General features: G+C 46.8%; 1 protein-coding gene across 1 annotated transcript in view; it reads right to left on the reverse strand.

Annotated features, from left to right (window-relative positions):
• PITPNC1 (phosphatidylinositol transfer protein cytoplasmic 1) overlaps positions 1-13,159 on the reverse strand; it is a 321,680-nt gene that overhangs the window by 60,539 nt on the left and 247,982 nt on the right. Inside the window, exon 6 of the mRNA XM_039476220.2 lies at positions 5,989-6,084. Within this exon, the coding sequence (XP_039332154.1) occupies positions 5,989-6,084 (96 nt within the window). The remainder of the gene's footprint in view (positions 1-5,988; positions 6,085-13,159) is intronic.

Below are 13,159 nucleotides of genomic sequence, written 5' to 3' on the forward strand. Positions count from 1 at the left end.
CAATGGAGGGGCTCTCCCTGCCTGAAAAAAAATCACACTATTTTTTCTCCCCACAACTCAGCACTGCCCTGCAGAGTCCATTAATGACTGTGAGAAAAAAACTTCAAGCTAAGAGGCTTTTGAGAACTGAAGCTCTGGGTCCTGATAGGAAACAGCAACACTGCAAAAATGAGAATAAGGAAAGCACTGAGCTGGACTGTCAGCTGATCCTGAGTCCCCAGAGCATGCTTCTGAATCCCTGGTTAGTGGCGATGGCACGAGGGCCATCAGGCAGAGGGCATCCCGTGGAAAATTCCCAGCTCCGGTCACCTTCATGAGAGAGGCAGTTTTGATTGCATGGCTTGAAGTTTTCCAGGGAGAAATGGAAAAACAAAGGAAAGTACAGGCCAGGCATGGTGGCTCATGCCTGTAGTCCAAGTACTTTGGGAGGCCGAGATGGGCGGATTACGAGGTCAGGAGTTCGTGACCAGCCTGGCCAACATGGCGAAACCCTGTCTCTACTGAAAATACAAAAATTAGCTGGGCGTGGTGTCACGTAATCCCAGCTACTTGGGAGGCTGACGGAAGATAATCGCTTGAACCTGGGAGGCAGAGGTTATAGTGAGCTGAGATGGTGCCGCTGCACTCCAGGCTGGTGACAGAGCAAGACCATCTCAAAAAAAAAAAAAAAAAAAAAAAAAAAAAAAGTGCTTTCATCCCCCGCTTTGGCCTGGATGGCCATGTGTGACAGGAGCTGGGTGGAGAGGAGGAACCCAGATAACCCTGCTCTGGATTCATCAGCATCAAAAAAAATCCTGAAACATTTTCAGCCCATCAGCATCCGGCTTCCTCACATAAAGAGTGTTTCTATTTAGGACGCTGACATCGTCAACTTACAAAGATGGATGGGAAGAAAAGGCCCATGAAGCTGGATGCCTCCGATTAAAAAAAAAATGGAACTCTGATTCACAACCTCTTGCTTAATGGCAATGAATTCATTTTCTTTGATAGCGCTTGCTCTGAAATTGTCACTGCTGGAAGAAAAAAAAAGCAAAGTTCCTTGTCTTCACTCATTCATTCAGCAACCATTGGGTGAGCGCCTGCTGAGCACGGGTGCTGTGGCAGCGGCTGGGAAAGAGCCAGCTCTTGTCTTTGCTGAGCTCATGCCATAGCAATGAGCTAGCACAATGTAGCATGCCCTAGAAGCCATGGACCAGGACATTGCTGCCTCCAGATCACCAGCAATGGGGGAGCAGAATGCCCAGGAAAACTCAGAGAGGGGGAGTTTTGTGTGAGCTGAACTCTAAAGCAGGGCCAGTGAGGGGTTTTAAGCACAGAACAAGGTCAGATTTCATTTGAGAAGGAAACTCCCATGGTGGGGTGGAGGGTGTTAATTATTTACAGGGTGCTGGTTAGACATTTGTTTGGAAATGATTTGCCTTCTGAATTGGTTCTTCCTCTTATGCCCAGTCCCTGGCATGTTTACAGTAGACACAACAACCAAAACAGCCCAGGAAACTCACTCCTCTTCCTATGGGTGGGTTCAGACTGTAGTCTGCATTCTGGCCTGTTGAAGATGGGGGCTGGGGTCACAGGGAGTCGCTCCAGGGGGAATATTTTTTTCTAAGATTTTATTGCAGGCTCCCGATGGTACCTGTAGCCCTTTGAGATCCGGCTGCCAGGTCCATGGAGGAGGAATTCCACCTGTGACACAGGCCAGCAGATTCCCTGGGAGGTCACGAAATGGATGAGCGTGCATGGCTTAGCCCTAGGGGGCCCCTTATCCTGAATCCATTAAGTAACCCTAAGATTCCAGGACAGGCCAGGGGTGGCCCTGAGTGTCAGAGCTGAATCCAGAGTTCCATCCGTCTTCAACCACCTCTTCCTGTGGAACGTTTCCCAGCCATGGCACTATGGACATCTGGAGCCAAATAACTCTTTGTTGTGAGGGACTGTCTGTGCTTTAGAGGATTGTAGCACCATCCCTGCCTCTACACCACTCTGGATGCCAGTAGCACCTCCTATGTTGTGACAACCAAGAATGTCTACAGGCATTGCCAAGCATCCCTGTGAGGCAAAAATCCCCCCCAGTTGAGAATCGTTCTAGCGGACAGTTTTCCGTTCTCTTTCTATTCAATCTCTCAGCAGCATTTAGCACATCCAATCACTCTCTTCCTCTGGAAACTTGCATTCCTTGGCAAATTTCTCTTGCTTTCCTCCTAACTTTCTGACCAATTCTTTTTTTTTTTTTTTTTTCCACTCTTGTTACACTCTTGTTGCCCAGGCTGGAGCGCAATGGCGTGATCTTGGCTCATCACAACCTCCGCCTCCTGGGTTCAAGTGATTGATTCTCCTGTCTCAGCCTCCCGAGTAGCTGGGATTACAGGCATGCGCCCCCCACACCCGGCCGATTTTGTATTTTTAGTAGAGATGGGGTTTCTCCATGTTGGTCAGGCTGATCTCAAACTCCCGACCTCAGATGATCTGCCTGCCTCAGCCTCCCAAAGTGCTGGGATTACAGGTATGAAGCACTGTGCCCGGCCTTTTTCTGGCCAATTCTTTTAGATTCCTGATTCTTTCAGATTCTACCTGATCTCCAGGTGTTGCCATCCTTGAAGGCTTGGACTTGAACCCCTTTCCCATTTATACTTCATGCTTGCTTCCTCTCATCCATCTCCGGGATTTTTAAATCTCTCGTTTGCTACGTACTCTCAAATTTGTCTGCAGCCCAGATCTCTCACCTAAGCGCCAGCCCATTTCCGTTTGTGTTAGATGCCTCTCTGACATCATAAAAGCCACTCATCTTTCTCCAAGGTACACTGCTGTTCTCAGCTTCCCATCTCAGTAAGCAGCACCCCCATCTTCCAGTCACCCAAGCCAGAAGCCTTAAGATCATCCCAACTTCTCCTTCAGCCTCATCCCCATATCCATTCCATGGCCAATCCCTGTCAACTCGTCGTCCAAATAGACCTCAAAACCACCTGCTCTTCTCCATCTCCGCTGCCAGCCCTCTAGCACAAGCCACGACAGAACCTAAGTAACTGATGATATAAATAACGATAGTGACCTCGGTGGTCTCCTGATTTCCACTGTTCTTCTCCAGTCCATTCTTTATCCAGAACAATCTTTTGGAAGTGTAATTTAGATCCTATGATGCCTCAGCTTCGATGTTATTTTATTTTTTTATTTTTTGAGACCAAGTCTTGCTTTGTCGCCCAGGCTGGATTGCAGTGGCATGATCTTGTCTCACTGTAACCTCCGCCTCCTGGGTTCAAGCAATTCTCCTGCCTCAGCCTCCCAAGTAGCTGGGACTTCAAGCCATTCTCCTACCTCAACCTTCCAAGTAGAGTTGGGGTTTCACTCTGTTGGCCAGGCTGGTTTCGAACTCCCGACCTCAGGTGATCTGCCCACCTCAACCTCCCAAAGTGCTGGGATTACCGGTGTGAGTCACTGTGCCCAGCCTATAATTACTGGATTCTTTAGCTCTCATCTACTTGGCCAAACTGCATCCAGGAAAGAATACTTTTGGATCCAGGGAAAGAGGTATGGACGTGCCTGTGAGCAACTCTGTGAAGCATGAAGGAAAAGTGCCTTGAATATCTATGTGAATGAAAGGAAGCTTTCTAGTGGAGGTTCTTTGGGGCACAGAGTACAGGGAAATGAGTCAGGCACCCGTTGACTAGAAATGAGACTGGATTTCTTCATTAATATTCTATATTTGTATCAAGACTTCCTACTGAATCAGGAGGGAACTCCCTGGAGTCCAGGCAGAACCACGCCAAAGCACACTGGGAGGAAAAGCTGAAATTAGTTCAGGATTTTCTGGCAATCCTGCTTCCCTGGAAGGCCCAGAGTACCCAAAGAGGCTGGGACATCCAGGTAGGACAGCAGTCCAGGAGGCCCGAGGAGTCACAGGAGTGCTTTGCACTATGCCCTGCATGGCATCAGAGCCCCATTAAGCACTGGTGGATTTGACACAAAACTACAGGATTTCTGTGGAGTGAGATAAAGGGAAGGTCAATGGTGCCCTGTTGATTTCCCCCAGTTATGCAGTTATGGGCCCACAGTTATGCAGAGAGCATTTAACTTTGTTTATCTTAAAATGCATAGGTGTAGTTGGCCGCAGGGCATAACAAAAGTGGATGATGCTAAAACGCTCAGCCTGGCCAGGTGCAGTGGCTCACCCAGTAATCCCAGCACTTCGGGAGGCCGAGGCGGACGGATCATCTGAGGTTGGTGGTTCAAGACCAGCCTGACCAACGTGGAGAAACCCTTTCTCTTCTAAAAATACAAAAATTTAGCCAGGCATGTTGGCACATGCCTGTAATCCCAGCTACTCAGGAGGCTGAGGCAGGAGAATCACTTGAACCTGGGAGGTGGAGGCTGCAGTGAGCTGAGATCACGCCACTGCACTCCAGCCTGGGCAACAAGAGCGAAATTCTATCTCAAAAAAAAAAAAAAAAAAAAAAGAGAGAGAGAGAAAAAGAAAAGAAAAATGAAAAAAGGAACGCTCAGCCTTTGGATGGAGATGAGCCACAGAGTGATCCAGATCAGCCTCTCCCCAGCCCTTTCAGGGATAGCAGCTGAAGACACATACCTACAATTAAGCAGCCAAGCATTTGCTAAGATCAGGTAAGACTTTTATACCAAAATGAATCCCAGAACGTGGAGGCAAAAGAAATCCGAACCACATGGGGAGCCTGGCTTATCTGCATAACGGCGGAATTCATTTTGAACAATTTTATTGATTGTGTCTCCCATCAGCCTTAATGAGTCTGGGAGAAGCGTTTCAAGGTCCACGTGTTATGGCTCAAGGACGAGTGTGGGGCCCTGATTCCAAACATATTGGGATTGGCGGCATGTTGCTCAACAACAAAAATAGCCCAGCATCTGCTGGCATTGCAGGGCTGGGATGTTATTTACAAGCGGTTCACCCACGTTCCATCAGCAGCCCTTAATAAAATACCAATGGGATAGAAATGGTGACTCGTAGAAACCGTGTGACAAGAAGTTTGAACTAAGGCAAGGATGAATCCTGGTAGGTTCAAACCCAGAGGGAAAGAAGATGTCTGAAATGATTCTCAGCCCTCACGAAGGTGTTTGCTGTTTTGAGAGAAAGGCACAGAGCTGGAATGAGCTATCAAAGTTTTCAAGGACTGATTCAAATATAAATAAAACACAGGTGGCTCATGCCTATAATCTCAGTGCTTTGGGAGGCTGAGGTGGGTGGATCATTTGAGGTCAGAAGTTGGGAGACCAGCCTGGCCAACATGGTGAAACCTCATCTCCACTAAAAATACAGAAATTAGCCCAGTATGGTGGCTGGCGCCCTTAATTCCAGATACTCAGGAGGCTGAGGCAGGAGAATGGCTTGAACCTGGGAGGCAAAGGTTGCAGTGAGCCAAGATCGTACCACTGCACTCCAGCCTGGGTGAGACTTCATCTCTAAATAAATAACTAAATAAATAACTAAATAACTAAATAAATAAAATAAAAGACCAGGTGCGGTGGCTGAAGCCTGTAATTCCAGCACTTGGGAGGCTGAGGTGGGTGGATCAGCTGAAGTTGGGGGTGGTGTGGGCCTTAATCCCAGCTACTTGGATCACACCACTGTACTCCAGCCTGGGCAACAAGAGTGAAACTCTGTCAGAGAGAGAGAGAGAGAGAGAGAGAGAGAGAGAGAGAGAGATTGAGAGAGAGATTGAGAGATTGATTGAGGAGAGTGTTGTTTTTCAGAGAGTCCAGTGTGTTGGATGGCCCAGCCCTATGGATACTGACATTGCCCAGAATGATGGCAGAGTTGGGAGACAGGAAAACTAAGTGGAAATTGAGTAATGGCCAGGGCCAGTGATGGTTGTCCCTGAAGAGTTAGGGCGTTAATTTTGATACTTGCAAAAAGAACCAGCAAGGCTTGAAAGCAAATAGAATCCACACGAGAGATGGAATTCATCCAAGTTAGGAAGTCCTTAAGAAATCTTCGCGGAATGAATGAATGAATCTGTCACTTACCTCGGATTCTTTGTAGTAGCGTTCTGGAATTTCATCGCAGGCAATATCAATAAAGCAAACTTCTCTCTCCACGTCTTTGGCTTCATTGTCGAAAATCTGAAAAAGCAGAGCAACATATCAAAGGTTAGTGATGGCAGGTGATACCCTCCAAAGTGCCTAAGGCAGGACAAGCCCCCTGCAGAGCATCTTCACACGGCTCAGTGCCCCGGCTACACTCAGAACGTGCAAGAATCATAGAAAGCTTTGATTCATGGCTTCGGTTTTGTCAAATCAGTGTCAGGTGTAGCATCAATCACTGCTTGGTGAGAAGTAGAGGAAAAACTGGGCTGTTTTTAGTTCAAGAGTGAGGAGATTAATCTCCTCCAAAAAAATCTCTTCCCAAACTGGTCTGCTGATTTTTTCGCAGTTCAGTGGGGGAAGAAAGAGGTTGGAAAGGGTCTGGCTAAATCTGAGTCAAAAAGCAAGGATATAGGCCAAGAGTTAGAAAGAACAGTGTGTGTTTAAGTTATATATATTTAGTTTCACAAATAATACATGCTCACTGCAGAAAATATAGATAAGCAAAAATAAGAAAAGAAACTGTAATCCCACTGCCCAGGGGAAACACACCCGTTATTCTTGAACATTTAAGGGGACAGTTTCCTTTGTACACATAAAGGTAACAAAGTAAAGTTTGGTAAGACACTGAGATGGTTTCTTGCCAATCTGCTCTAGGTTCCATTGTCCAAGAATGCACATTACTTGCCAAAAAAAAAAAGAAAAGGTAACACATTGGCAATGTACAGATATAAATGTCGGGCTGGGTGCTGTGGCTCATGCCTGTAATCCCAGCACTTGGGGAAGCCAAGGTGGGCATGTCACGTGAGGTCAGGAATTTGAGACCAGCTTGGCCCACATGGTGAAACCATGTCTCTACCAAAAATACAAAAATTAGCTGGGCATGGTGGCACATGCCTGTAATCCCAGCTACTCGGGAGGCTGAGGTAGGAGAATCACTTGAGTCCAGGAGGCAGAGGTTGCAGTGAGCTGAGATTGCACCATTGCACTCCAGCCTGGGCAACAGAGCGAGACTCTGTCTCAAAAAATAAATAAATCAATCAATCTAAATTTTGGCAGAAAAAATAAGTTTGCCTAGTTCTTCTCATTGCCATTTTTCTGGTCTAAAGGAATGATCATCCTTCTGTAGGATAATGAACAGGTTTCTTTTTTTGAGACAGTGTCTCAAGGCTGGAGTGCAGTGATGCAATCTCAGCTCACTGCCACCTCTGCCTCCTGGGTTCAAGTGATTCTTCTGCCTCAGCCTTCTGAGTAGCTGGGACCACAGGCACCCACCAACAAACCTGGCTAATTTTTGTAGTTTTAGTAGAGACAGGGTTACACCCTGTTGGCCAGGCTGCTCTCGAACTCCTGACCTCAACTGATCCATCCACCTTAGCCTCCCAAAGTGCTGGGATTACAGGCATGAGCCACCATGCCCGGCCAACAGATTTAAGTTTGGAAAACTACTTCATTCTTGGAGGAAGTCTTAACTGTAACCCCATCTCACTGTTCAGCTCATTCTTTCATGGAATCACTAGTTAACAGTAATTACATCTGACTCTTGAGGAGAGAATGCAATAGTTTGGAAGAACAGGGTGGTTGATACCCAAGAACATTGTCCTATTCAAATTTGGTGCCTATTAATAACACAATCTCCCACAAGAGGGCATCTGAAGGGCTCTTTATAGACTCAACTCTTTTTGGTTGGATTATCAAGTTACTTGAAACAATTAGTCCTTTCTTTTTTTTTGAGACAGAGTCTCGCTCTGTTGCCCAGGCTGGATTGCAGTGGTGCAATTTTGGCTCACTGCAACCTTCACCTCCTGGGTTCAAGCAATTCTCCTGCCTCAGCCTACCAGCTGGGACTAGAGGTGTGCACCAGGCCCAGCTAAGTTTTGTATTTTTAGTAGAGAGGGGGTTTCACCATGTTGGCCAGGATGGTCTTGAACTCCTGACCTCATGATCTGCCTGCCTTGGCCTCCCAAAGTGCTGGGATTACAGGCGTGAGCCACTGAGCCTGGCCCACGAGTAGTGCTTTCTGAATAATATTTGTGTTGTAATTACCCTCAAAGTCTGCTGGTGGCTCTTCCCTTCTTATCTATTCTGTTCTAAATATTTGGAGACTGAACTCTTCAAATTTGTCCAAGGAGATTAACTCCCCAGTTTGACCCAAAGTGGCCACTGACTTCTCCTTCAAGTCAGAGAAAGATTGGTTCTTGGATTGGCTGATTCTTTCCACTGCTCCTTGAAGTCAAGTGCTTCAGGACACTCCTAAAGCATTTGGAAGGGACAACTGGACTGCCTCAAAATGAAATAGACAGTGGAGAAACAAGTTCAAGTGGAGAAATAAGTTGTGAAATAAAATACTGGGTCTCAGATTATTTGCGAGAGCTTGTTCCCCTGCTCCGTTCTTTTTGGAAATCTCTTTTAAGTGTGAGCTAAAAGAAGAGAGACCCATGCCTCCTTAAGAAGACACACAGAGGTTGGGCACAGTGGCTCACACCTGTGATTCCAGCACTTTAGGAGGCCGAGGTGGGTGGATCACTTGAGGTTGGGAGTTCAAGACCAGCTTGGCCAACATGGTGAGATGGTGAAACCATGTCTCTACTAAAAATAAAAAATTAGCCAGGTGGTGGTGGCCATGTGCCTGTAATCCCAGCTACTTGGGAGCCTGAGGCAGAAGAATCATTTGAACCTGGGAGGAGGAGGTTGCAGTGGGCCGAGATTGTGCCACTGCACTCTAGCCTGGGTGACAGAATGACAGACTCTGTCTCAAAGAACACCCAACACACACACACACACACACACACACACACACACACACACACACACACACAGAGGGAATTGAGCTTCCAGAGAGTATATTACAAAAGGGTAAAATCTTCAGGCCTCATAGAAAGGAAACTAAGCAGGGATGAGGGGGCCTGACAGGTTGTATAGCTTCCCCGATTTAATTCAAGCATTTTAGCGACCCCCATTGCACCCACTGTCGTTTTCACAGTATAGCCTCAGCTCCAAAGTCTCCTTTCGCCTCTGCTCTGAGATCATGGACTGGACCCTGTCAGCATCTGTCTGTTCCAGTGAGCCTCATCAGTAGGGGGCCCTGGAGGGCCACTGCAAGAGGAAGGGGATTTCTCTTTTGCATTTGGATGTTGCTGAGCCGCAGTCTGTCTGTGGGGACTTTCGGTCACACTCGGCCCTAGCTGCATGCCTAGAGTGCACAGTTGCTCAGTGACCTTGCAGCCCTGGCCTGAACCCAGGAACCACTTCATGGTGGCTTTCCGGCCGCAGACACTGTGTGCCGCAGGCCTTGCACTGGCAGCGTGCCCTGACTCTCCACACACACCTGTCCACCAGCGTCCTCTGGTCGGTACCCCAGAGGGCTCTCTGCTGCTCAGCCACTGTCAAACAGCCCTGGCTCACATCAACCTCGTGTACTTCTCCACCATCCTGTGGGCTACAACCACACCTCCAGTGAAGTCTGAACCACAGCAATGCAGAGGGGCCCCTTCCAAGTTTGTGCTTCCTGGGTATTCTCTCTCAGCCTTAGGGAACCCTTTGGAGTTCCCTTTACATTCTTATAGTTGCTCCTATCAGAGACTATTAATGCCTTCTATTACATTTCTCTTATTCAAATTACTGCATGGTTTCTGTCTCCTGATTGGGCCTGGACTGATACATCCATTGCATACAAAGTGCTGCCCTGGGCTTGAGGGACTACAAAGATGAGGTCTTAGTTCTTGCCCTTGAGAGGTTACCATCTAGTGGGAGAGACAGACTGGGAAGTTATTACCAAAAATACAAGGCAGAATGGAGTAAGTGCTGCAAAAGAAATAAAAGACTAGGCTGTTGGCTGGGTGCAGTGGCTCACACCTGTGATCCCAGACTTTGGGAGGCCAAGGTGGGTAGATTGCTTGAGGTCAAGAGTTTGAGACCAGCCTGGCCAACATGGTGAAACCCTGGCAGGGTATGGTAACACACGCCTATGAACCTAGCTACTTGGGAGGCTGAGGCACGAGAATTGCTTGAACCTGGGAGGCAGAGGTTGCAGTGAGCTGAGATTGTGCCACTGCACTCCAGCCTGGACGACACAGTGAGACTCCATTTCAAAAAAAGAAGAAAAGAAAGAAAGAAAAAGAAAAGAATATGTTGTAAAGCAGGGAAAGGAGACATGAATGCTGCTTCAATATTGTAAGCATAGTATTATTAATCTCGCCTTTCAGATGAGAAACCAAGGCTGAAAGAAGGAAAGGGCCTTGCTCAAAGTCACACAACCAGGCAGCAGAGAAGCTCTGATTTGAGGGCGAGTCTGTAGGCTCCACCAGGTCCTCCCACAATTAAAAAAACAAACGAAACTGCCTCTTAACATTCAACGGCTAAGATAAACATCAATGAAAACTGCTACCTGCATCTTTCTAGAAAGAAAAATTCAGAATCAGAGCCTCCTGCTATTTATAAAGTATATGTCCTGTGAAACTGTCACTGAGAACCTCCCAGCGACATAGGACTCTTCTGTTCCTCTGTTGACTAGCCTAAGGCTGCAGCGGAAGACACGCAGACACCCTTTAGTCCAACCGCTGGCCTCCTTCATTAACAGCGGGCTTCATTCTCATGCCGAAGTCCACGGAACAGCAAACATGAGGAAGCCGCTTTGCTTGAACTTTGTAAAAAAACTACGCACAAAGATTTTTATTGCAATATTATTATGATAATGTCAAGGAAAAAAAAGATTGAAAAAGAAAGAAAACAGCTTAAATATCCCACTATGGGAGAATGGGCAAAGAAGTGAAGATAAATCCATTTCCTGAACTATTCTATGCTGTGTGGTCATAACTGAGAAGGAGGGACACACTGATAACATGGAATGTATCTTAGCAGCCTAGATCTCTCCTTGAGCAGAAGGTCTTTCTAAATTTTGTAATTGCTCTTGCTTCATTTCTAGATTTGTTTCTAGATTTTGTGATTTCTCTTGACACAATCCATCAAGATCACTATGTGGGGTGGCTCTTTATAAATCCACAATTTGGGGAATCATGAATTCTGCAGCTCTTTTCTCTACAATAGTAACTTTCATGGTTTAAGATCCAAGCGTAGATAAAAAATTTCTGTACTTTCTGCACAATTTTTCTGTAATTCTTAACTGCCCTAGAAAATAAAGTCTAGGCCGGGTGTGGTGCCTCACGCCTGTAATCCCAGCACTTTGGGAGGCCGGGGCCCGTGGATCACCTGAGGTCAGGTATTTGAGACCAGCCTGGTCAACATGATGAAACCCTGTCTCTACAAAAATAAAAAAATCAGCTAGGCATGGTGGCACGCACTTGTAGTCCCAGCTGCTCGGGAGGCTGAGTGAGGCAGGAGAATTGCTTAAACCCGGGAGGTGGAGGTTGCAGTGAGCCAAGATCACGCCACTGCACTGCAGCCTGGGCGACAGAGCCAGACTCCATCTCAGGAAAAAGAAAAGAAAATCTATCATCATCTAAAAATTGAGGGGCTGTGGAGGAAGGTGCAGGCCTAGTAGCTGTGTAGATTTTTATCTTCCTGCGATCTGTACAAGCTACTGAAGATACAAGGTAGAGGTGGCTGATGAGGAGGGACGTTGGGAAAAGTCTGCCAGCCATCTTGTTTTATGCTTCAGATACGATTAAACAGACAGAGAAGCCTAGCCAAACCACCGTTCCTCTCTACTATAACTTTATTTTTTGGCTTTCGGGAGCTCTCTGGGGGAAGCAATTGATGAAGACATGCCAATAAAATACAGGTTCAGCAAGCAGGAACACTGGAAGCAGAATTCACGTTTTAACGATGCTTTCCTATTCAAGCTCTGCGCTGGCAAAGTGGCTACTGCTTTGGTGGAGGGAGGGGATGCTAGTTGCTAGTTAATACTTTAGGCATGTGGGTCTAGCATTGGTTCAGGGTTTTTGGTTTTTGTTTTTTAGATGGAGTCTTGCTCTGTCACGCAGGCCGGAATGCACTGGTGTGACTGCAACCTTTGCCTCCTGGGTTCAAGTGATTCTCCTGCCTCGGCCTCCCAAGTAGCTGGGATTACAGGCATGTGCCACCACGCTCGGCTAATCTTTGTGTTTTTAGTAAAGATGGAGTCTCACCATGTTGGCCAGGCTGTCTCGAACTCCTGACCTCAGGTGATCCACCTGTCTTAGCCTCCCAAAGTGTTGGAATTACAGGCATGAGCCACGGTGTCCAGCTGGTTCATGGTTTATCTATTATCTAACAGCAGCATATCCAGTCGGGGAGAACCCGAAAAGCACTAATGGCTGTGAATTAAAAGAAAAAGTCCAGGTTACCAATGATGAAAACCATCTATACTGGCCATCTCACTGAGAACATGTTCACAGCTACATAATTCAGTGGTGACTGTTTCATAAATATATACATATATAGGAATATGATCCAACCCAAGAGTATTTCAACTTGTCTTCTACACGGTCATTAAGATAGGAATAAAAAGGATAGGCTTCATGGGTCTCTTCAAAACCGTTTTCTTTGCTTTTTTTTAAACATTAGGTTGGTGCAAAAGTAATCATGGTTTTTGCAAATAGATACAGGGTCTTGCTACATGGCCCAGGTGCATCTCAAACTCCTGGGCTCAAGGGATCCTCCTCCTTGGCCTCCCCAGGTGTTAGGATTACAGGTGTGTGCCACTGCACCTGGTCTCAAAGCCATTCTTTTTTCTGTTTCCCAGAATAGACAGTTGGGTAACTGATATTTGTTCTTAAGATAGAATTACTGGGCCAGGCACGGTGGCTCACGCCTGTAATCCTAGCACTTTGGGAGGCTGAGGTGGGCGGATCATGAGATCAGGAGATCAAGACCATCCTGGCCAACATGGTGAAATCCTGTCTCTACTACAAATAAAAAATTAGCTAGGGGTGGTGGCACATGCCTGTAATCCCCGCTACCCAGGAGGCTGAGGCAGGAGAATCACTTGAACCCAGGAGGTGGAAGTTGCAGTGAGCTGAGACAGCACCACTGCACTATAGCCTGGTGACAGAGTGAGACTCTGGCTCAAAAAAAAAAAAAAAGAATTACTGTACTTAAGGATAGCACTCTAGAGAGGAAGAGGCTGAATGCCCACTCCTAGATGACTAGTTGAATCGGCAAATACTGATTAAGC

Source organism: Saimiri boliviensis, chromosome 17 (genome assembly GCF_048565385.1).
Source record: "Saimiri boliviensis isolate mSaiBol1 chromosome 17, mSaiBol1.pri, whole genome shotgun sequence".
NCBI lineage: Eukaryota > Metazoa > Chordata > Mammalia > Primates > Cebidae > Saimiri > Saimiri boliviensis.